Source organism: Hyaena hyaena, unplaced genomic scaffold (assembly GCF_003009895.1).
Source record: "Hyaena hyaena isolate Hyena2069 unplaced genomic scaffold, ASM300989v1 scaffold_761, whole genome shotgun sequence".
Lineage (NCBI taxonomy): Eukaryota > Metazoa > Chordata > Mammalia > Carnivora > Hyaenidae > Hyaena > Hyaena hyaena.
This window is the reverse complement of record NW_024081393.1, coordinates 179,585-204,071: the sequence shown is the minus strand read 5'-3', so window position 1 is coordinate 204,071 and position 24,487 is coordinate 179,585. Positions and strand designations below refer to the sequence as shown.

Sequence of the window (24,487 nt, the reverse complement as noted above, 5' to 3'; positions counted from 1 at the left end):
TAAACTTCAAGAAAGCACTGAGCTTTTCTTAACTGGCCATATTCATGGACTGGAGTTGATAAGCCTTGAGTTTGTCCATAGGTTCCTGTTCTTTTATTAATCCCACCCATTTCTCTCAGGCTACTTTCCTCTTCCCCACAAGAAATTCAACTGTGACCTTAATGCTTAGTTAGCTGTGTGTGTTCTTTCCACGCATCACACAGAGCCCCGGAGCGCTGAGAACCCCAAGCTCATTTCACTTCTTTTGGAATATCCTGTACAGCTTCATGCTTTTGTGCTTAACGTCTAGTAGTTTTAATTCCTGGTTTGTCTTATTTCTTTTCATTGCAGTAGGTGAGGTGCTAACATGTAGCATGAATTTGAAACTTGAGTCTTTTTTCCTCTCTTCCAGATTGGAAGATTTTTTGGAGAGATTGATCCAAGTTTGATGCGACACTTGGTTAATATATCGGTTTATGCTTTCAACAAATCTTATGATTATCAGTCAGTGTGTGAACCCGGCGCTGCACCGAAACAAGGAGCAGGGCATCGCTCGGCATATGTGGTCAGTAATGCCCACCTCATCCATTCCTCTCGAAGGAACACTCAGTGTCAATTAATGTAACGACTTTTTCATTCTATCTTATAGCCATCAATAGCAGACATATTACACATTGGCTGGTGGGCCACTGCAGCTGCCTGGTAAGTCACAATTGTATTTTTACTGGTAATGAGAAAGGGGTTGTGAAATAGTCAAGAATTTGATGACAGTAGAGATTTTGTGACATGTGAATAATTGTTACGGAAACTACTTTTTTCCCCCCCATTTCCTAAATGACATACTGGTAATTTTTACAGAATAATCAATTTAAAACTGTTACCGTTACTTAGTTTTTCATATGAAAACAATATGCTCATGCAGACTTCAGCCTCCTCAGAGATCTCTTGAAACTTTATTGTGTTTTTCTCTTTATACTTGATTCCTTAAGTTTTAGGTATATCAATGTATTAAAAGTTTCTATTTATTACCTTTAGTATCCAAAGTAGATGTCTTGATCAGTCAGATTCAAGGCTTCGTGACTTATCTTCTGAGCTCTTTCCAATTCCTGCAGAGGCTGGCAGAGTTTCAGAGGCCTCATGTAGCTGAAACGGATCTAATTCTGTCTTCTTACTGACCTAACCTCCTTACCTCCTCAACCCCTCACCTATACCCTACCACCTATGAAAACAATACATTTAAACTGTTTAAGGCACTGATGAAATTCTGTAAGATCAAATTTGTCGTTGTTTGGCTCTGGCCAGTCAAGGAACTAACCCTCCTTTGGTGTCTGGGATCCCTTCTCTCCCTCCCTCTCCCCTTCATATCATTCCTACCATACTGTCCAAGCCTTACTCCCTGTAGATTAAACGTTAACAGTCATTTGATGGTGACGCTTTCCCAGCTAAAATCAAATCGTGTACCACTTTATGAAAGTAGCAAAGATTTTGGATTAAGTTTAATTAAATATTATAATTAAGTTATACATTTACTCAGTAAATGTATATATATAAAAGTAATATATATACTTATGTATATATATTAATTTACTTGAGTTTTCTATATATATATATTAATTTACTTGGGTTTTCTAAATCTCATAGTAATCCTAATTACTTTATGCGATTTTCTGGCCAGAATGTACCTCCTTCTCACCCGCCACCCCCCCCCCCCACCGGCCTTTTATTTTCTGAATTCAATTCCAGATGATTCTGTACTAAAATTTGGCTCAATTGTCATTTATTAGAAAACTGAAATGTACCAAGTGCTCTATATATAACAGGTATATTTTAGTTCGTGAATGTCACATTATTTACTTACAGATATGGTATAGTCTATATTGTAAAGTATAGTTCACAAACCCATGGTACAAAATCATTTTTATTTTCTTCCACCATAGAGTTCTAAAAGTACAATAAGCAACCCTGAATGAGAAACCTAGCCTCTGAAATATTGACACGCTCTTAGGTACCACATCTCCAGATCTCATTTCTTGTTAGTCCTGTTCACACCTAAGTGTCCCTCACTTGGTCCTGAATACGTTTGACTTTGTGACTCCTTTTACAGAAACAAATTTGCAGTGTTTGGGAAATTTTAAGACTAAATTATATAAAAATGCTCCTCAACTTTCTATTAGCAAAGTCTCAATTTTTTTCCAAGCAGATGAAAAGTGTGTACGTGTACCTGTAAGATTATTCAGGTTTTTACTGTATCATTTGTAAAGGAAATATATAGGTTTTTAATCAATAATTATTTGTATTTACAACTTAGGTCTATTCTACAGCAGTTTCTCCTGAGTTTGACCTTTCCACGACTTCTTGAGGCAGGTATGTAAATACTAAGCTACTATCATAATGAAATTTTGTTTTGAGATGTGCTGAGTTCACCTGACTCGAGGAAGTACGTGTATTTGTGTATATTAGAGAGAGTGTGTGTGAACGTTCATTTGATAGCTAGTGGAGTGGAATATGTTTGTCAGTACTTTCCTAATGCTTTGGAAACTTTTTTATGTCATATTGGCCTCTATTTAGTAACTCATATATTGGATTCACTTATTCTCTTGATATTTAATGGGCACCTCTTAGGGGCTATCACTACATTACACAGCAGTAAATAAGTCAAGCAGGGTCCTGCCCTTATACACTCTCTTTGCTCTGTGGGAAATGAAGGCTCTGGGCACTGACTATAGTGTCGCTTTTTGGTGACCTTTGTTTTTTCCACAGTTGAAATGGAAGACGATGACTTTACAGCCTCTCTGTCAAAGCAGAGCTGCATCACTGAACAAACCCAGTATTTCTTCGATAATGACAGTAAATCATTCAGTGGCGTGTTAGACTGTGGAAACTGTTCCAGGTAATTTGTTTCCTTTTAGGAATAGTCTGGTTTCACTAAGAAATTGTGTTCACTTTTTCATTACAGAAAATAATGGAGATTACTATTAGAGTAACTATTTGCAGTTGAAAACAGATCTTTAGTTTTGCTGAATGTTTGTTAAAAATTTACATTCTTTAGAATTGATCCTAACTGGAGAAGTTGTAATCCTTCCAACTACAATAATAGGATGAAGGAAATGCTACCTACTTTGAGGCAGAACAAAGAGAAATTTGATTATATTTTAATGTCTTTTTGTCTAAAAGAACACCTTCAAAATTTTTTTCTAAAGTTGTAGAACTCTATGAGCTATATAATAAGATTAGATTGAATAGTCATTTTGAGTAATTCTAAGCCAAATACAGGATTTCATTTTATAATTGCTAACTAAACAGGTTCATAGAAAGCTATTCTAGGAATAGAATACCTTTCTAAAATCAAAGTCAAAGTTTAATGTTGCTCACTAGCAGACTTAAAACATCGTCAGCCATTTTTGGATGAGACTGAGAATTTAATTTGACTGTAAGGGTTAGAAGGAAAAGGCAAGGTGGGCCCTTTCAAAGTCGTGGGAGAGAGTGATAGTGCATGTCATAGGGTGCCTGAGAATGGAGCAGAGAGGAACAGGTTTAGGACACTTCGTTTTTAGCGAATGAGGGCAGGTTATTCTAGCAGAAATGTTAATCTAGGGAGGTGGAAATACGAGGAGGTGAGGTCATCTGAGCATGTGAAAGGGCTAGAGGGCTTGCTAGGGGATCCAGAGGATTCAAACAGAGACATGTTTTCTGGAGGGGATTACTGAAACTAGTGTGAATTTTTAACAGACAAGGTCAGTAGGACTTTATGATTGACTTTAGCAAGCCTCTGTGTCCTAGCAAGAGGTAAAGGCTAGGAAGAGAAGAGTCCGACATCATTGTGCAGAACTTAGCATATCCACTTTAGGAAACGGTTTCGGAAGCCTTTGGCCTTGGGTGAGTAGATGTTGGTGATAGTCAATTTTTAAGGCACAGATTGCTAAGTTGTAATGTAAAGATTTATAATCAGGATATTAACTTGTATCATGGTTTCTCTTGATTCACTTTATCCTTGTGCCCCACGTTCAATGGAGGAAAAAAACTCCAATTTTTTTTAAATGTGTAATCATAAAGAAATAACTCTTTAATGACAGATTAACATTTTTATCTTGGTTGCTAAAGGCAGAGCCAGTTTAAGACATGCAAAAAACACTGCATGGAATTTAAATCCCTTTCTATGTCTGTGTCATCCTGTTCAGTACTTAGCAGTCACTGGTGGCTATTTCAGTTATAACCAATATTACACATTAGTGCCTCAGCCACAGTGGTCACGTTTCAAGTAGTCGATAGCCTCGTGTGGCTATTGTCTACCCTCCTGGAGAAAGCAGAAAATATTCCCGTCTTCACAGAAAGTGTGTTGAACAGCACTAGTCTAGATTTACTCTGCCATTGGCTTGGGCAAAATGCTTAGTTTGGGCTCTGAAGTTTTTAATGTATAAAATATGGTTTTGTTTATTGTCAATAATAAATACCACAGTTCCATAAGCATGTCAAATAAAACATTGATTCTAAGGGTTTCAACCACTCAGTAATGCTTATTTTGGCTTGAGAACTAACACTTAAAAAAACAAAGGTCTCACCTAAAACATCTGTTGCAATTTTCTAGTATCCAGTTGAGAGAGGTAATACACTATGCATGCCAATAAAGAAAACTTGGTGATGTTTCCCTTCTAAAATATTCTTATTTTGTTTTACTGTTTATGTTGGTGATGCTTTATGTTTCAAGATGTCATATTATATGGAAGAACCTCTGAAAGACTTTAATTGTTGCCCAAAAGAAAAAAATTCATTTTCTGTGATTCTTATAACTCTTTCTTTTGCAGAATCTTTCATGTAGAAAAACTTATGAACACCAACTTAATATTCATTATGGTTGAAAGCAAAGGCACTTGTCCGTGTGACACACGACTGCTCATACAAGCAGAGCAGACTTGTATCCTTTGACATCAGAGATGCTTGGAATCAAATGCCATCTTAAAGTAATGCATTTTTAGCCTCATCACACTGATAATGCTCATAAAGAGAAAGACGTCATACAGCGGCCGTGATCACCTCACACAGGCAGAATGGACCTCTCGCAAAATTTGGTTTGAATGTGTGCTAACGATGCCACCCAGGCACCAAGAGACTGTGACAAGTTTCTTGCTCCTATACTGCGGCTCTCTGGAGAAAGCCGTGCAGGTTTGCAGGCAGATCTGGAAATGGCTTGCAAGCAAGGAGGGGCAGCTGGCTTCGAGTTTTAGGGCGGTTAGGAAGTACTGCTGGGTTTTTGCTTTTGCTCGCTAGGACTTGTGCGGCTGGAGAGCTGTCAACACTCCATGGTCAGAAAATGGAGTTGAACGTGGTGTACATCTATGGCAGAATATTATTCAGCCTTAAAAAAAAAAAAAGGTCCTGTTGCTTGCTACACTTGCAGTGGCCATGACACCAAAACTACTTAACGCTTGTAAATATGCTAAATGACAGTGTGATGACTGTCTTTGTAGACAGCAGACGTCCCGCAGAGCGCCTCATGTTTGCATTTACTCATGTTGCTTCTGGGGAAATAAAATAGTCCCAGCTATGATTGAAATTGGGGTCTATTCTTAGCAATGAGTGTATATTTCTGTCTTGGTAAATAGGAGGCACCCAGGTGCTCCCTTATGCTGTGTCACATATATGGCTCTGTCTTATACCCTGTAATTGGCTCATTTCAGCCATTTACATTTTTACAGATATCTACTGAGTACTGACCACCTGCCCAGGGCCACACCACTTGGAGTAAAAATAAAAATCTCAGTGACCTCTTCCTAGAGCCACTAGTGGGACAAAAGAAAATGCGTGGCAGCTTGCTTCCTTAAACCCTCAAGTAATTGACCTAGTCGTGTGGGACTAGACTAATGGCAGAGGTGTCTAGTCCTTGCTTTGCCGAAATATATTATTTTATTTGTGTGGAAAGAACAAATAACGTCCTATTCCTTAACAAGTCTCTTTAGCTGATGGTCCAGATCCCTGTGATATGGTGAAGCAGCCCAGATACCGAAAAGGGCCTGATGTCTGCTTTGATAACAATGTCTTGGTAAGACCACAGGGTGATTGTATTAAAATGCTCTAACTCAGTAGTTGTTGTCTTCAGGAACTTAAGGAGACAAGTTACCATTTTAAACATGATGTCTTAATCACAGTGTTTCTCATTAACATGAAATTCTTGCTGGTAGACAGATTTTTCATTTCAGTATTTTTCACGGTTAGCATAAGCTCAATAGTTGCTTCTTCTGTCTGTCCTTCCAACAGACACTGTACTTTCAAACACAGTTCCCATCAGTTTACTAACAAGCCTAGGTCACAAATCTGACCATTTGAAACACTTTCTCGTCAATAATAATTACAGTAGGGGCGCCTGGGTGGCTTAGTCGGTTAAGTGTCTGACTTTTGATTAGGTCGTGATCTCGCGGTTCGTGGGTTCGAGCCCCACATCGGGCTCTGTGCTGACTGCCAGCTCAGAACCTGGAGCTTGTTTCAGAGTCTGTGACTCCCTCTCTCTCTGACCCTCCCCTGCTCACACTGTCTCTCTCTCTCTCCTAGAAATAAATTTAAAAAAAAAATTTTAAATAATTACAGTAAATGTTATTGATGGTGTGTGATTTGCCCCCATTTATAGCCCAATCTTGAAGATACAACATTCATTTTTATTTCTTTAGTCTTTATGCAGTATATTTAAAAACGTGTGAACTGTCTAGTTTCCTGATATTTTATAATTCTCCTTTTTCTTAAATACGGCTTCTGACTCTGTCACAAATTTGTATTCTTTCTCTTCATTCTATTTTTAACTTACATGTATTAGACCAGGTCAGTTACAGAGGGTTCAGTTCCTAAAATTTTACAAATCCTCTTTACCGTTGGTCATGTAAAGATGATTGCTGCCTTTTCTAGAGGTCAGCTGTCTCCCTCCAAGAAATAATTCTTTGACATACTGTGCATGTAATCAGCTTTACGCTTTTAAAATCCTTTTCCTCAAAGGTAAAGGCCATACCACAATTCCTTCCTATTTAGAAAAACTAACTTTAAATGTAATATGCCTCAATTCGGACTCTTCAATATGGGCCTTTGGCTTGCACACTCCACTGAGCATGCCAACAGAGAGTATTACCATCTGATTGCCTATTAATGTACCTTTATAGAGGTTGTAATTTAAAATAGGCTTATCTACTATGTACTTACTTATTTACTCAAATATACACATAGCCACATTTGTCCTAGAAAAAAAAGACATTTTAATAGATACATATCCAGTTAGAATGATTAGAAGAGGAGGAATAAGACTTAAAAAGCAAGCGGTGTTAGCCAGTAAACCCCTGTTACCTCTGCAAGGACTATGGATCATTCCTCTTTGATGGAGAAACTGATCCAGAGTGGCAGCTAGCTGTTTTTTCCCATTCTATCTGGTCAGGCTTAACTAAAAATCCAGATACGATGATTTCTGTTTTTCTATCTACTATATTTTCAGGAGCTTTGACCCTGTCAAATCGCTCCCCTAAAGAATGTGGGCCCAAGGGTAGTGCTGCTCATTAGGGAAACTTCACTCATCAGCCCCTGGTCACCAAAGACTGAGATTAAATTCACTCAGATCAACTTCAAAGATCACGTAAAAACCCTATTGCCCAAAATATTTTCAACCTAGGAGACTCTGTTTTCATCAAGACAGTGGAAAGAATGGACCAAGGCAAAACTTTGCAGTAATTCAACTTCTTGTGAATTATACATCAGATTGTGTGTGAAAGTACAGCTCTCGCTCAGTAGCTTAACGTGCTAATAATGTCTTGTGTTTCTTTAGCAGTGAAATATTTTGGTAATGCTTACTTGCAATGGTCACTGTGACTCTGCTCTGGATGGAGGCTCTCATAAACTGCTAACTGCCAGCAAATTGCATGAAATCTCATCTTGTATGTCTTCTTCTCTGTGTTTTCTTTCCTTTCCCTGTACTTGCTACTTTGCCCGTTATTAATAGGATCAACTTATGTGCACAGCGAGTCTTGCCTGTACCATGATGTCAGCTCCTATCTTCATTTTACTGCAAGTTTTCATGTGGTGTGGATGGTCAGTCACTTTCTCTCATTTTTCTTTCTGTGTGTGTTTGGCTTAAAATTTTAATCAATAATCCATGTCCCTAAATTCACTATAATCAATGTCCTGAAACCAGGTTATGAAAATTCCAGTAATAATATTGTTTTGTAAATGGCTAAATTCAAATATTGCTTAAGTTTCGCATCCCAAACCCAGCATATCCTTCCCCATGTTTATTTAAAACTCAGTGTTTTCTTATAAGGTTTTCTATGAAGATTAAATCCTTATGGGAGATAGTATATGTTTCATGATGTCTAGCTTTTACTAAAGAAAAATACCCTGAGAACAATGATAAGAGCTGGTCATATCAAGTTTCAAAAGATGCTGACATAAAACTAATGAGCCATTTCACTTTTATCAAACATTATTTTCTAAGTCAATAATGCCATGCTTCCTTTTCTTTTGAAAACAAATATGACTGAATTAACTTTTTATATTTTTTACTGCCATAATATTAATGCTGTTGCAATATTTTGGTACAAGTGCTTCCAATTTCTAAGTTTGTTTTACTTAGAATGACTTAACAGTGTCTAGGCTAAAATGATCATCTATTATGAACCTTTGACCAATTTCTGAAATATATTATTAATATGACTACATCATTGTTGTAGGCCCCGAACTTGTGTTCAGGGTTTTATTTCAGCTTTGCAGTTTGATTCCTGATGCTCTGGAATCCTCATGGTTAGTGTTACTAGAACAACTTTTATCGTGATCTTCCTTCACTGCTCTCCAGGTATTCATTGATTAGGAAACCACTAGATGGAGATATGGCCATTACTGTGAGTGGAGTGTGCTCATCAGAGGGGGAGCAAAGTGGAACAGAGGGAGTCTCAGAAAACTAGGGTTTTTTTTTTTTCCCCCCCGGGATAATAAAATAATAGTCTTTGTGGCAAAGGAGTCCAAGTGAAAGAAACCTAGCTGACCTGGATAATTAAAAGACCAAAATGAAATGATCCCTCTCTGTGAACCTATGTTTTAAATTGATAGGTAGCTCTCTGAAGTAAGGTGCCGGGTGACTATACCATTTGCATATGAAAAGTATAGTAAAATCATATTTTTCATGTTGTCTTTTTTATGCCTATCCCTATTTGTGATGATAGAAATGAGCAAAGCTAAAACATAAGAGTGAAAATTATCACACCATATTCTAAAGGTGAAGAATAGTGTAAATATTCACTCTATTATAGAATTTTTAGCTAAGCTTGACAGGCTTCAAAACCATAGATCAGCTCCCTTTTTACCTTTACCTTAAAAATCTATAGGTAAGAATGAATTTATTTTTTTCCAAGACTCTCCCCTCAAAAATATGATTAAATTTTCTTTGATATTTTTCTTTCTCACCAAAACTATAAATTTACCAAGAAAGTAAATATCACTGTGGATTCAGCTGGATGGGGTCAGTATATCTTAATGAAATAATATTTAAAAGATCAAAAGAACCCATCTGGGATTCCCTAATATTATTGTGTCCTTGAGGAATTTATAATGAATAGTCTTGAGAAGATGATGTAGAGGGCATACACTTTACGTTAATAAGACTTGAGTGTTTGCAACCACAGTTATCAGTAACGAACAGTGAATCTCGTCTATGCAATGTGAGTGTTGTTATAATAATATCCAAAGAAATATGCTTTCCTCTGAAACAATACAAAGTTGAAAAAAATAAATATTATCAAAAAATACTGAGGTTAATTGGCTGTTGTTACAGTGAAGACCAATAAAGGTCAAGTCTAAGCTCCCTGCTAGTCTAGCCGTAACTATGAATGTGTGGTGTGCTAGATTCCGCTCACAGGGCAGCTGGGATGCTGGCGTCACCTCTCACATTTTCTAAAGGATGGTATGTAAGCGTTTATAGAATGAATGTCTACAGATATCTAGGTATGAAGCCCCTTACCCTGCACCAAGTATCCAAATGAGACCTTTTGACAGCAGCTTTTGGACAAGTTAAGTGGTAAGGAACAAAAGAAAAATAAAACTAAAGTTTATCAAAGCAAGCCAGCCAATAATCTGTGTCCTCGATGAAGTTACTTATTTTCTGTAAACTGCAAACCTAATTTATGAAAGCAGATTATTGGGTACATGAAGAATGAAGGTGCAGCTATGTGTATAGAAACATACACACATGCATTTGTGTAGTTGAACACATTACTACCAACTTCATGAGTTAATGTGGTTAATGGTTTACAGTGCTGTGTAGAACAAATTGTCTGTCAGAGAACTCATTCCCATTAAAAAATCTACACTGTATAGTTCTATCTACCTCAATAATTTTAAAAATACATTTTCTTTGAAGCTGCTGTAGGTGATTTAACTACAGACCTGTTTAAATTCAAAAGTCAGCCAGTTTTTGGTGAGTGTCTTCACCAGTGATGTGCCTTTTGGATATAATGAATATAATTCAGAAAATATTGAGCTCTTATTATGCGCAGTTAGTCACCCAGGTTATTCTGGTTTGGGAGAGAAAGGCCAAGTTAAGAGTTGAGTGATACATGTTTAACAAGAGAGAATTAAAACGCCATTAGTTGGTGTTGTCTTAAAAAGAGAGCCTTGGGAGCAAAATCATATGAATGTAAATACAGTTTAGGCGTTGTTTCTTTTAATGAGTAATGGAAAAGGACTTCTCTGTTGATATGCTTATCAAGAGTGTTTTGAAAAAAGTCTCTAGAAGAAAATTGAAAAACATTACCAAACTTAAAAAATAGATTTAGCATTAGCACCTCATCATTTTTCTACCTGAGCGTGTTAAACTGAAACAAGGTACCCATCTTTAAAAATCAGACTGATTTACCTGCTTATAGTGTTAGTGGGATTTGGGTCTCTCTTTGAGAGAGAGCAAATGCTAAGGTTTCTCCTAAATCTGTGCATTTGTGATTTAGAATGTATCTTTTATTTCATAGAATAATTTCAAGTCTTGGTGTATGTAGTTGCCCATGGGAAACACATGAGAAAATATGAAGGAAACTGAAAGGCAGATTTTTAGTGTGAAATCAACTTGCAGTCTTGATGGACTTCAAATAACTTATCTAACCTACCCCCTCCCAGACTGAAACAGGCATCATGACACATAGGAAATTCAACTGAACAAATAAAAACAGTGGACCAGAGTTAGAGATATTTTTTTCTTTTCATAACACATTTGTTTTATATTAACAAGAATTTCTTGACAAAACCTACCCATACTACATTAATGGGTCTTGTTTGTATGCTGATTTTTCATTCCATCAAATTAACACGAAATTAGAAACTGGTCAAGAGCCAAGCCTTTACATTACGATTTTATGTTGGCAGTGTTTCTAACTAGGCTGTACCTGTGCTGTTTTATTGACTACCCACTATTCATTTATCAAGTACTGACCACTCATATGGGTGTGAGAGATTTAAGATCTATTTACATGAAAAAATATTATTTTCATCTGGAGCTCAAATGTAAGTGAGCATCCTGTTTCTTTATATGGTCACCCAACCTAGCAGGAAAAGTATTTGAACAAAGAGAAGAGCAAGTGCCAAGTCCCTGAGACAGTACCCACCTTGGCCTGTTGCAGACAGACGTGTTACTGGAGCAGAGTGAGCTGAGGGCTGGGGAGAGGATACAGGGAGAGCAGCAGCCAAGCTCTGGACACATGAGGCTTTTCAGGCCTTGCTAAGAAATTTGGATTTTGTTCTGAGAGTGATAAAAATTTTGATCTATGCTTTTAAGGAGATTATTTTTGGTTTAAAAACTATTGTAAAAAAGCAAGCGTAGAAGCCATGAGACAGGGAGGCAGCTTTTGAAGGAGTCTAGACAAGAAATGATGGTGACTAAGGCACAAGATGGTGAGAAGTGGTAAGTCTGGGGATATATTTTGAAGCTAAAGTTAAGAGGATATGCTGGTGGATTACATTTGAAAAATAGTGTCTTTTTTTTGGCAAGTTTGAGACCTTTCTGGGGCATCAAAGAAGAGAGATGGCAGAAATCAGTCCCTGCAGAGGTCAAAGGAGAATTCAGATCTGAAGATTCAAAACTGAGTTTTTGCAGCTCTGGTCCAAGATAGTGACATAGGAAGTGCCACACTCACTTTATCCCGCAGACATGCTAAACCTGTAACTATAAACAAAGCACTTTCCTCTGAAAAGAATGGAGAAACTAGGTGAATGACCCATACATATTGGGTGAATGGGAAAACAGCCACTGCGAAACAGGAAAGGCTGAGACACACTATCCCCATAATCCCTAGCTCTGGCATAGTAGCATGTAATCAGGAGTGTAATTTAAACTCCTAGCTCTTCCCTGAGGAATGAAGAAGAGTTTGGTCTGAATACCAAGTACTCAAACTTATAAGACTTTTATCCAAAGTACAGTGTCCCCAACAACCACCTCTGAAAGTCTAATATGGGGACAAGACCCTAACCAACAAAGAAACAATTGTCAACAGGCTCCCAAGTACTCACTGTGCTTTCCTTCCAAGGCTCAGTGAAGATGGACCAAACATCAATGCCCTAAACCCAGTCATTCTCTGATAGCGGTATTTGCATACTTTAATGGCTAAAGCCTGAGAATATGGCTTCTGATTTAGCACATAATTAGAGGATGACAGCAGGCCTCCTTAGACACAGAGGAAGGTAGAGAGCAATGCCTCCACTTTGACCCTGTGACATAATCCAGGTCACTGATGTGTCTCCAAAAGGAACTTGTGGACCCATCTGGCATTTGGCTTTTAAGACTGCTGCCCAAAGAAAACCTCACTTTATCACTTGGCACTGGTGGCCAGTAGAGCTGATCTTCTAGGCTACCGCGGAACACTGGCAAATACACAGTTCACCAAAAGTCAGGGGGAAAAAAATCCATGAGCTAAATGAGAACTTCAATAAAGAAAATACATTAAAAAGTACAAAAAGTCAAAGAAGTGAATGTAATGTATCACAGTAATAACATAAAAAATGGCATGAATAGATTTGAAAAAAGACCCTTGGACAAATAAAACATCATTTCATGATAAAAATCTTGGTCAGACAGGGTATAGAGGAACATCCTTCAACCTAATAACAGCCATATATATGACACACAGCTAACATTACACTCAGTGGAGGAAAATGCAGAGCTTTAACTCTAAGATCAGAGGTGAGACAGAATGCCCATTTTCACTTCTCTCATTCAATATAGTGCTAGAAGTCCTAGCTAGAATTTTAGGTGAGACAAAGAAATAACAGTGAACCAAATAGGGAAGGAAGCAGTAAAACTGTCAGTATTGACAGATGATATGGTTCTGTATAAAGGAAAACCCAAAGACCCCATCAAAAAGACTGTTGGCACCAGTCCATAATTTCAGTAAAGTTGTAGGATACAGATAACAGTTGCATTCCTATACACTAATAATAAAACGTCCGAAAAAGAAACTATCCCATTCACAACGGCATCCAAAACAAAGTATTTAGGAGTAACTTCCAGGAAGTGAAAGAGCTGCTCAATGAAAACTACAAGACTTTGCTGAGAGAAAGAAGAGAAACATAAATAGACATTGTGTATTTATGGGTTTGAAGAATTAATATTGTAAAATGTCCATACCACCCAAAGCCATCTGTGGATTTAATATAGTCCCCATCAAAATGCCAACAGCATTTTCCACAGAAGTAGGAAAAAAAGAATTCTAAAATTCATATGGTCTCACCCAAGACCCAAATATCATAGCAGTCCTGAGGAAAAAAAACAAAGGTGCAGGTATCAGATTTCTTGATTTTAGACTGTACTATAAACTTACAGTAATCAAAACAGTATGGTACTGGCACAAAAAAAAAAAAAGACACATAAACTAGCGGAATAGAAGACAGCCCAGAAGGAAAATCCTTGTGTATATATGGTCAACTAATAGCATAATAGCCAAGAACACCCCATGGGCAAAGGATAGTCACCAACAAATGGTGCTATAAAATTAAACACATGCAGGGCAGTGAAACTGGATGCTTATCTTATACACAGAAATTAACTCAGAATGGATCAAAGACTTTAAGACCTGATACTAAAAAACATCCTAGAAGACAAAGTAGTGAAGAAGTTCCTCGACATTGTTGCTGTGAATGATTTTTGGATACAATACCAAAAGCACAAAAATCAAAAACAGAAATCATCAAATGGGACTACAGCAACTTTGAGTGCTTCTGCACAGCAAAAGAAATAACCAAATGAAAAGACAACCTACAGAATGAGGGAAAAATTGCAAGCCATGTATACGAAATCATAATATATGAAGAACTCATTAAAGTGTTTAATTAAAACAACCATTTAAAAATGGGCAGTAAAACTAAATAGACATTTTCAAAGATGACATCAAAATGGCCAACAGCTACATGAAAAGATATTCAACATCACTAGTCATCAGGAAAAACAAAACTGCACTCTTTAGCTTTAAGGACACATACCTTAAAGTATGTGAAATTAAATGGATAGAAAAATATATTCCATGCAAATGTAAATCAAAAGAAAGCTGGGGTAGCTATAATTAGACACAATAGACTCCAACACAAAAACTGTACTAAGAGATACAATCATTATATATTGATAAAGGGTTCAGTCAAAAGTGGATAGAACTTTTATAAATATTTATGCACCTTATATATAGGCACTTAAAGATGTATGGCAAATATTACCAGACCTAAAGGAGAAGTAGGCAGGAATACAGTAATAGTAATAATACTTTAGTAGGAGATTTCAGCTCCCCACTTTCATCATGGATAGATCAATCAGACAAAAAAATAAGCAAACCCTGGAGTTAAATTACCCATTAGACCAGATGGATTTAAGTGACACTTACAGAACATTCTATCCTAAAGCAGCATACTACACTTTCTTCTGAAATGAACTTGGAACATCTTCCAGGATAGAACATATGTTAAGTCACCAAAAAAGCCTTAATAAATGAGAAGATTGAAATCCTATCAAACATCTTCTCTGACCACAGTTGTATCAAACTAGAAATCAAATATATGAAGAAAAATTGTGAATTCGCAAATATATGGAGATTAAACAATATGCCTCTAAACAACCGTGGGTCAAAGAAGAAATCATAAGAGAAATTATAAACACACACACACACACACACACACGCACACACACACGCGCGCGCGCACACACACACACACACACACATAAATGAGACAAATGAAGATGGGAATTTACTGAACCAAAACTATTGGCAAGCAGCAAAGCAGTTCGAAGAGGAAAGTTTATAGTGATAAACACCTATATTAAGAATAGACCTTTTAATTTAATTTACACCTCAAAGATTAATAGCAAACGAAGTCTAATTCTGGGGGGTAGGAAAAAACAAAGATCATGGCAGGAAATAAGTGAAATAGAAACTAAAAAGACAATACAAATGATCATTGCAACTAAGTTGTTTTTTTTGAGTAGATAAACAAAACTTCAGCTAGACTTCCCAAGGAAAAGATGATTAAATAAAACTAGGAATGAAAAATGAGACATTAAAATTGTTATCACAAATTATAGAAGATCATCAGAAATTACTATGTAAATAATTACATGGCAAAAAAAGGGAAAATCTAGAGAAAATTGATAAATTCCTAAAAAATATGTAGCCTATCAAGAATGATTCATGAAGAAATAGAAAATCTGAATATATCAGTTACTAGTAAGCAGATTGAATCAGCTCTCTCCCAACAATCAAAGCCCAGGACCAGATGACTTCACTGGTAAATTAAACCAAACATTCCAAGAAGAATTAATACCAATCCCTCTCAAACAGTTCCAAAAAATAGCAAGTGGGAACACTTTCAAATTCATTTCACAATGCCAGTCTCACCATAATACCAAAACCAGACAAGGACACTGCAAAAATAGAAAGTTACACACCAGTATCTTTGAAGAACCTAGATGCAAAAATCCTCAACAAAATGTTAGCCAGCTGACTCCAACACCACAAAACCATATACCACGATCAAGTGGATCAAGTTTAACATTCACACATGAACCAGGATGATATACCATATTAACAAAGTGAAGGGGGAAAAAATCATCTGATCTCAATAAATGCAGAGAAAGCGCTTGCAAAATTTAACATCCACTGTGATTAAAGGCTTTTAACAAAGTTAGTATATAAGATTTGTACTTCAGCATAATAAAGGCCCACAGCTAACATACTCAATTGTCAAATGCTAAAAGCTTTTCCTCTAATGCCATGAATAAGAAAAGGATGAACGGACATTGCCACTTTCCTTTAACATAGTACTTAAAGTTCTAGGCAGAGCAATCAGGCAAGAAAAAGAAGTATTAGACATCCAAATTGCACAAGAAGAATTAAAACTATATTTGCAGATGATATGGTACTATATATAGAAAACCCTAAGGACTCCACCTTAGAATAAACAAATTTAGTAAAATTGCAAGAAACACTAAAAAAAATAATGTAAAATAGGTTGAATTTTATTCCCTCATAAAATAACAAGTTGTGAAAATAATTTCATTTATACTTCTATCAAAAAGTCAAATAGCAAATTTAACAAAGGAGGAAACACTAAAAAGTGTAACATGAAATTGAAAACACTAGTGAAAACACTAAAAATTGTAACAAAACTGAAAAATACACAAATGGAAAGATACTAGTTCCCATTAATTAGAATTTATATTGTTAAAATGTGCATACTATTCAAAGCAATCTACAGACTCACTGCAATTCCTATCAAAATTTCAGTGACATTTTTTACTGAAATAGAACAAATGATTCTGACATATGTATGAAACCACAAAACCCTAAAAGGCAAAGCCATCTTGACAAAGAAGGACAAAGCTGGAGCCATCACACTTCTTGATTTCAAACTATTTTATACATTAATCAAAACAGTGTGGTACTGGCACACACGCACACACAGACACACAGATCAATGTAACAAAACAACCCAGAAGTAAACCCATGTATATTCTATTAATTTATGACAAAGGAGCCAAGAATATATAATGGGAAAGAACAGTCTCCTAAATACACAGCACTGGTGGGGCACCAGGGTAGCTCAGTCAGTTGAGTGCCCGACTCTTGATTTCAACTCAGGTCATGATTCCAAGGTCATGGGATCTAGTCCTGCACTTCATGCTTAGTATGAAGACTGCTTTAGATTCTCTCTTTCCCCCTCTCCAGTTCTCCCCTGCTTGCACTCTCTCTTTAAAACACTTTTTAAAAACTTAAAACAACATAGCACTGAGAAAATGGAAAGACCACACACAAATAAAATTGGACCACTATCTTACACTGTACACAAAAATCAACTGAAAATGGATTAACTACTTGAATATAAGACCTGAAACCATAAAATTCCCAGAAGAAAACCAATGTTACCTTGTTGACATTAGTTTTGGCAATGATTTTTTAAAAATTTGATCCCAGCGACAATGGCAAAAATAAGCGTGGGACTACACCAAAACTAGAAGCTTCTGCACAGCAAGGAAAACCAACAAAATTGAAAGGCAATCCACAAAATGGGAGGAATTATTTGCAAATTATTTATCTGATAAGGACCAATATCCCAAATATATAAAGAAATCATACAAGTCAGTTAATATCAAAAGAAATCTGATTCAAGAGTGGGCAGAGAATCTGAATAGAAGTTTCCCAAAGACCTACAATTGGTCAACAGATCTGAGCATACCTTGTTTTACTGCACTTGGCTTTATTGCACTTTACAGATACTGCAAATTTTTTTTTCACAAATTGAAGGTTTGCGGGAACCCTGCCTCAGGCATATGTATTTTTGCCATTTTTCCAACAGCAAATGCTTACTTTGTATCTTTGTGTCACTTACCGTTTTCACACTATTTCAAACGTTTTCACCATTATTATGTTTGTTAAGGTGATCTATGATCAGTGATCTTTGATATTACCATTCTAATTGTTTGCAGGCTTACAGTTGATAACCCTGTAAAATTAAATATTCTCACCAAAGGGGGAAAATGATAAATATGTGAGTAATGAACATGTTACTTATTTGATGGGGGAAGGGGTTATCCTTTCACAATATCTAAGTATATCAGATCACCTAAGTGTACACTTCAAGTATCTTACAATTTTATTTGTCCATTAAAACTAAAACTCATACTTTGAATTAAAAAAAACATGAAAAAAACAAAAATCATTTTCCTATTAAAAAAGATAAAAGTAGCAGTTATTAACAAATGTATGGAATTTAAAGCTATAGGACTAGATTATCTAGGAATAAAGTATAAATTAAAAGAAGTAACCCTTGGAAAAGTCCATCATGTAGAGAGTATGAAGAGAAGCATGCGGAGGCAAAGAAAGCAAGATGAACCCAAAACAATGTTGGAGGAAACCAGAAGTATTAGGCAAATATACATAAGAACATATTTCAAGGGGAGAATATTCTACATTGCCAAATACTCCTGACAAGTCAAATACAATGAGGACCAAGAATTGATCATTATTTTATGCTTCTCCTTGAATTTAGTTGATTATGAGAAATAAACTTTTTCATAATAGATTCTTTTGTTTCTTTCAGACATCTCTTTAACAAACAGAGAAAGCATTCTGCCTCAAAACGCAACCCAAAGAAATTTTACTTACTGGGTGGCAAGAACTGTATTAAACCCTACTGAGGAAAACAAGCCAAACAAGCTGAGTCTTTGTAAAATTATTCTGAACATTTTACTCATTTCTTTACTTGTATCGCCTATTCTTTTGATTAGCCAAGGCAAGATGAGCCTTGGCATAGTGAAGGCTTTAAGGAAAAAACCTTCATATCTAATTGTTTTCCTAAACATCTTTTTTTTTTTTTTTCAATTTATTTTGAGAGGATTGAGAATGTAGGCATTCATGGGAGGGGCAGAGAGAATGGGAGAGAGAGAATCCCAAGTCGGCTCTATGCTGTGGACGTGGGTCTCTATCCCACCAGCTGTTAGATCATGGCCTGAGTCGAAACCAAGAGTCAGATGCTTAACAGAATGAGCCACCCGGGCACCTCTTCTCTAAACATCTTTTAGGAAATTCACTAATTAAAGGGAATTAAAGGATGTTACAGAATACAGAACTTAGGAGGGGCACCTGCGTGGCTCAGTCGGTTAAGCATCCGACGTCAGCTCAGGTCACGATCTCACAGTTTGTGGGTTCGGGCCCCACATCGGGCTCTGTGCTGACAGCTAGCTCAGAGCCTGAAGCCTATTTCAGATACTGTGTCTCCCTCTCTCTCTCTGACCCTCCCCTGCTCATGCTGTGTCTCGCTCTCTCAGAAATAAATAAAACATTAGAAAAAATTTAAAAAAAAGAATACAGAACCTAGGAATAAAAGATAAAGTATAATTTTTCCAATAGCATGGTACTTAATGACTTCATGAGCCATCACTACACAATGGGGCATGCAAACAGGTTATCAATTGCTTCTATTTCATGGTTCTATAAACTACACAAACGACTCTTGCTAGCTTAGCTATTTTGAATATGTTTTTAGAGTGTCCTTTCAGGTATGGTTCAAATACATTATTCTTAATTTTGGTCAAGGTCCAGGTGCTACAGGTGCAGCATGGTATGTTCACCTTTGAAGTTGGATATAAGGGATATGGAAAATAAAAAAGTTTATTTTTCATGTTGATTTTACCAGTTCCACACTTGGCCTTATTGAGCCTAATGGCTAAAGTCATAATTCTTGGGGATTATAAAATCTACTAGTAAATTTTATTTTTACTTCTTATGTTTATGAGCATATAAGAATATTTGGAACTATAAAAGTTTCTTTTTTTATTTAGCAACTAGTATATTACTCAACAGTATTTTTTGTTAACATATTTTCCTTCTTAATCATCAAAATCTGCAACTAAAAATATATGGCACTCTTGAAACAGTACTAGAGAAATTGCTTTATTCCGAACTGTTGAACTATGAAACCTAGGGTAATTATAATTTCTTTGGATTCACATTAAAGCAGTTTTGTACGGTGAGTTCAGAAGTGGACTAAACTTGGGTGCTCCGAAAGATTCTTACTGAGTATTTCTTTCCAACAGGAGGATTATACTGACTGCGGTGGCGTTTCTGGATTGAATCCCTCCCTGTGGTCCATCATTGGAGTCCAGTTTGTACTACTTTGGCTTTTATCTGGCAGCAGACACTGCCAGTTATGACCTTCTAAAACTAAATCTGCATAATTAAACTCCAGACCCTGCCAAACCATGAGCCCTCAGTTGCATTAAAATAGGGTCAACTGTGGAATCAGCAGAACACTAGCTGGGCCCATACCATGGCATAAATCTAAGGCGCAGACTCATATGACACCCACTGGCTGCATGTCAGGGTATCAGATCCTTGAACTTGTGTGAATGCTGCATCATCTATGTATAACATCAAAGCAAAATTCTATACATGCTCTGTGGGAAAATTTGAGAGTTTGTTGTTGTGTTGTTGGTGATTACGTGTAAAAGGGCTCCCCATACTGTTTATGAATCATACAAATTGTCTTGACCTTGACAATGAATTTTGACTTGCTGCAATTTTTGTTCTTTTACCAAGCAAATCTCTAGAGGAAAATACGGGAGTCATTTTTGCCTTCAAGAATTCTTCTGTTAAAAATTATTTCCTGCTTTAAGTAATGATTATTGAAAAAAAAAATAAAAAGGGAGAGAGAGATTGGTGTAATCTGTTGACATAGAAATAATGGCTAATTTTCTACAAAAAAAAAATTGCCATAAGTTAAATGCCTTATGAAGAATGGCTTCTCTGCCAAAAATATAATACAAATGATGACCCATTAAGTTTAGTTGAGGGAATGAATTGGTGTTTGAAAATAATAACCGAGAAACTATTAAACTAAAGGTGCTTGAAGATGCAATTTGAATATGTTACCTATTTCCTCATAAATGTAAGCCCTTAATAAATGCTTCGATGTAATGTTTCTTCTGTTCACAGTAAAGTTATGTAGTGCTAGCCAGATATTTCAAAACGCTCTAAGAGAAGCTTGTTGGGGGGAGGGGAAAACGTTTTTTCTCGTGATAAATGAACTTTGGTTACCAAGGGTATTTTGCATGATGCTGCTGCTATTTTAACTTTCGGTTTGTTTTTCTCTTACTGTAGAGTATAGTCCTTTGAAAAGTTAACTGAGTGACATTATTGTTATGTAAGACTCTGAACCTTGCAGTGGAATGCACTTAAGTCATCCTTACAAATGTCGTTCAATTACTCTGAATATACTGTGCAATGTCAATGCTGAATGATTGGGTTAGGGAAATGGTGAAATGGGAATTAATGGATTTTATACAGACTCGTGCTTTTGCCTGAAAACCTATGTACAGATATTTTAAGTACATAAATCAGATTTGACACATTTATTTTTTGAAGAGTACATATATGTTCTCAATGAAGATTCACTAGGTTTCCTCTTTGTTCGTTGGAATAGTAGCACATACAGTCCAAACTTTTCTGCTGCTGCTGCTGCTTCTGTCCCTCCATTTTAACCAGTATGATCACTTGACCAAAATTTCCATGCAGTTTGCTGAGGGTTTTATAACAATCTGAACAAATAGGAAACCTTGAATCTGTATGTATACACATGAATACTTGATTGTGAATAATCAAAATTGTTTTTATACAGCCTCATTGGTGAAAATGATTAGTGTAGTAAATCAGATATTTCATTATAGAGTAATATGGTAGATTATTATTTATGCTTTTAAAAATAATTTTCAGGAGTCGACAGTGTTTAAAGAAAGGGTAAAAACAATGAATGTGTAATTCTAGTTAAAGAGAGTAATTCTGCCGAAGGCTAAAAGTATGCAGATATTTTTTATGGCACAATGCATTTGTTTTTATTTTGAACATGCCAAATACTGGTGTGTGTCTATGCTGGAAATTTTCTTATATGTCATTTTTAAGTCAAAATCTTATTAACATTATCCAGCATGCTTTAATATGCTCTGCATATCAAAGACATAACCAAGTCTGCAGCATAGCTTCAAAGACATTTGTTTTGTTTTTAGCTTTGCATACATTTGTAATTCCCTCTGACCACCAATATACCCAAGGTACCTTTTGTGTATATTTCCTTATTTAAACTCTTTTTTATTTATAAATGGGGGGGATGGAATCACTTTGCCAGCTATTGTTCTAGGAGTTGACATCAGTTACCATTTCTATCTCATTGCTGTGATTTTGTAGTCTCATTTGTAACTGGTATTGACATTTTAGAAAACACCAAAGTGATTTAAAAAAATACGGAACTTCTCACTCCAGTGACACTATGTTGAAATCATGTTGTTTGTTAAATATTTAAATCTTATTGTTACCTTTTGCTAGACTATTTTAAGTCATGAAAGTGTTGGGACGGGGAAATCAAAATATCAAATTATGTTAGTCCATGTGTATATACGATGCACATTAAAACAAATGAATTGCTTCCAGCATACAACACATTACCTTAAAATTATCTTTAAAATCTATTAAGTATATCTTCATGGCTAATGTCACTGAAATAGTATGTTTTCATCAACTGCATTATTGTTGCATCAATCACAGTTAAACTTGGCATCTCTTGGCAGGGTCCTCTTGATTCCACTTGCCATCAAAATATATTTACATGCACGAGTCTTGCTATGATCCTTTATTTTCTGTTATAAAATAAACCTATATTATGAGAACCAGATACGTAGTAATAAATTGGCTAAGAATGTGCTTTCTGACTAAAAATTGTTCTCATGCTTAATACTAGTCTTCCTACTTTTAGCATTATTTCAAAGACAGTAACACTCATTCCATCAAACTCTTCTGTTTAATTTAGGAATTTTCTGTGAGTTCTAATCGTCGACAAGAACTCAAATAGCCCGTTAGAGATATTGACTGTCAAAGACTAAACAATATAAGAGATCAAGAAAAAAAAGCTTTTAGACTCTTAGGTTTATTTCACTTTGGCCCTACTCACCCAGTTTAATGTAGTTTGTCATTAAAACGAGATCAAAATAAGTCTTACATTGGTGTTGAATAACAGAAGTGATTTCTGCATTAATGGTTTCTTTATATTTTCTTCATTTGAACAACCAGCATTACTGCCAAACACCAATCGTGGTCCAGATTTGTAACAGGTTTTTAACATGACATAGTTAGCAAGTTCGATTGAAGAGATTTTTAGGTCCTGGGCCTATAAGATTTTAGTATGATCTTTTTTCATGTTTCTAATGCTTGAGGCGTTACTGCTTAACTTGGAAAACAAAACAAAACAAAACAAAACAGTGTTGCTGCCATTTGTAAGTTTTCCTATAATATTCCTTTTATTAACTTTAAAACTGGCCTTACTGGGTTCAAATAGGCAGTATCCCTTTTAAGTGACCTTTGCAACCCAAGTGTTACTTGCTTATTTGATGCTCTCTTATATTTTACATCTCATTTTAATCTTCCTCTCCACCAAAGCTTAAATTCTATGTCTTAATTTAAAACTCTAAACTATTCCATTAATTGTTAGTTGACACTAAGAAATCTAGAGGTAGACAGTTTGACCTTGTGAAACAAAACTGACATTGTGACTTTTTTAAGGGTAGAATACAACGATTTCACGTGCCCACAATTTAAATGATCTCATCATTATCTAGAACTTGTATTGTTTTCCCATTAGCAGAATGTTAATATTGCTAATACTCCGTGTACATTTCTGTCAAGAGCAAATCAATACAACAGAAGTATCGAGTGTTGAATAAATTCCAGAATTTCAGAGACTCAGACAACCCTTACCTATAGTTTCATCTACCTTACTTCTAGGTCACAGAATTAACTCAAAGAAATTCCACTGAGACTAAATGGGGTACTGTCTTGTACAGATGCCAGTTGAGTTTACAGCGTGACCTGACAAAGCTGTCCTTTCTGTTGTGCTGTATGATTGTTGGATCATGCTTTTAGGGATACTTTTATTGAAATGCTCAGTGTGTTTCCATGCAAAAGGCCAACTGGCTTTGTGAACAAAAGATCTTTTCTCCCCTTTATTATGTTCTCTTGACACTTTTGTGGAAATTAACTAGCCTGATACGACACATTTTGTAAAAATTTGTATAATACTGTTATAAAAATATTTATAATCCCAGAAAATGTTGTGTTAAATCTTGTGCAAAAACAGTATATTCAGAATAAAAGTTTATCATTTAAAGTCACCACAGTTTGGATTATTTAATTCTATCACATCCAGTTGAAAGAGACAGAAGTCTCTGTCATAAATATATTTTCATCAAGCCTTCCTGGGGAGAGAATTCAAGGTGGTGAAAATAAAACTTGGGATTGGCAAAGGGCTTTTCCTATTACAAACCTCAACTCATAAACAAATGTGCTTGCAAGTCCTTTACCTAGCTGTGACCCTTTTTCTATGGCTCTTGGCCATCATCAAGGCCTGTGCGAGGGTAATAGTTCAGACTTTGGGCTTCTATTATTTAAAAAAATCTTCAACAAAAATTAAAGTTAGAATATCTGAAATG

The 24,487-nt window shown here is 35.9% G+C and overlaps 1 protein-coding gene and 1 non-coding gene across 8 annotated transcripts in view; both read left to right on the top strand.

The window, feature by feature from the left end:
- CACNA2D1 (calcium voltage-gated channel auxiliary subunit alpha2delta 1) overlaps window positions 1-24,169 on the top strand; it is a 482,620-nt gene extending 458,451 nt beyond the window's left edge. For all 7 annotated transcript variants that reach the window (XM_039218422.1, XM_039218421.1, XM_039218419.1 and 4 more), the window contains 7 exons: window positions 392-544; window positions 629-681; window positions 2,288-2,343; window positions 2,740-2,869; window positions 4,782-4,891; window positions 5,934-6,016; window positions 20,051-24,169. In XM_039218422.1, the coding sequence (XP_039074353.1) occupies window positions 392-544; window positions 629-681; window positions 2,288-2,343; window positions 2,740-2,869; window positions 4,782-4,891; window positions 5,934-6,016; window positions 20,051-20,167 (702 nt within the window). In that variant the 3' untranslated portion in view covers window positions 20,168-24,169. The remainder of the gene's footprint in view (window positions 1-391; window positions 545-628; window positions 682-2,287; window positions 2,344-2,739; window positions 2,870-4,781; window positions 4,892-5,933; window positions 6,017-20,050) is intronic.
- TRNAK-UUU lies at window positions 6,336-6,420 on the top strand. Its single transcript has one exon. It is a non-coding gene; the product is annotated as a tRNA-Lys (tRNA).
- Window positions 24,170-24,487: the final 318 nt, after the last annotated feature.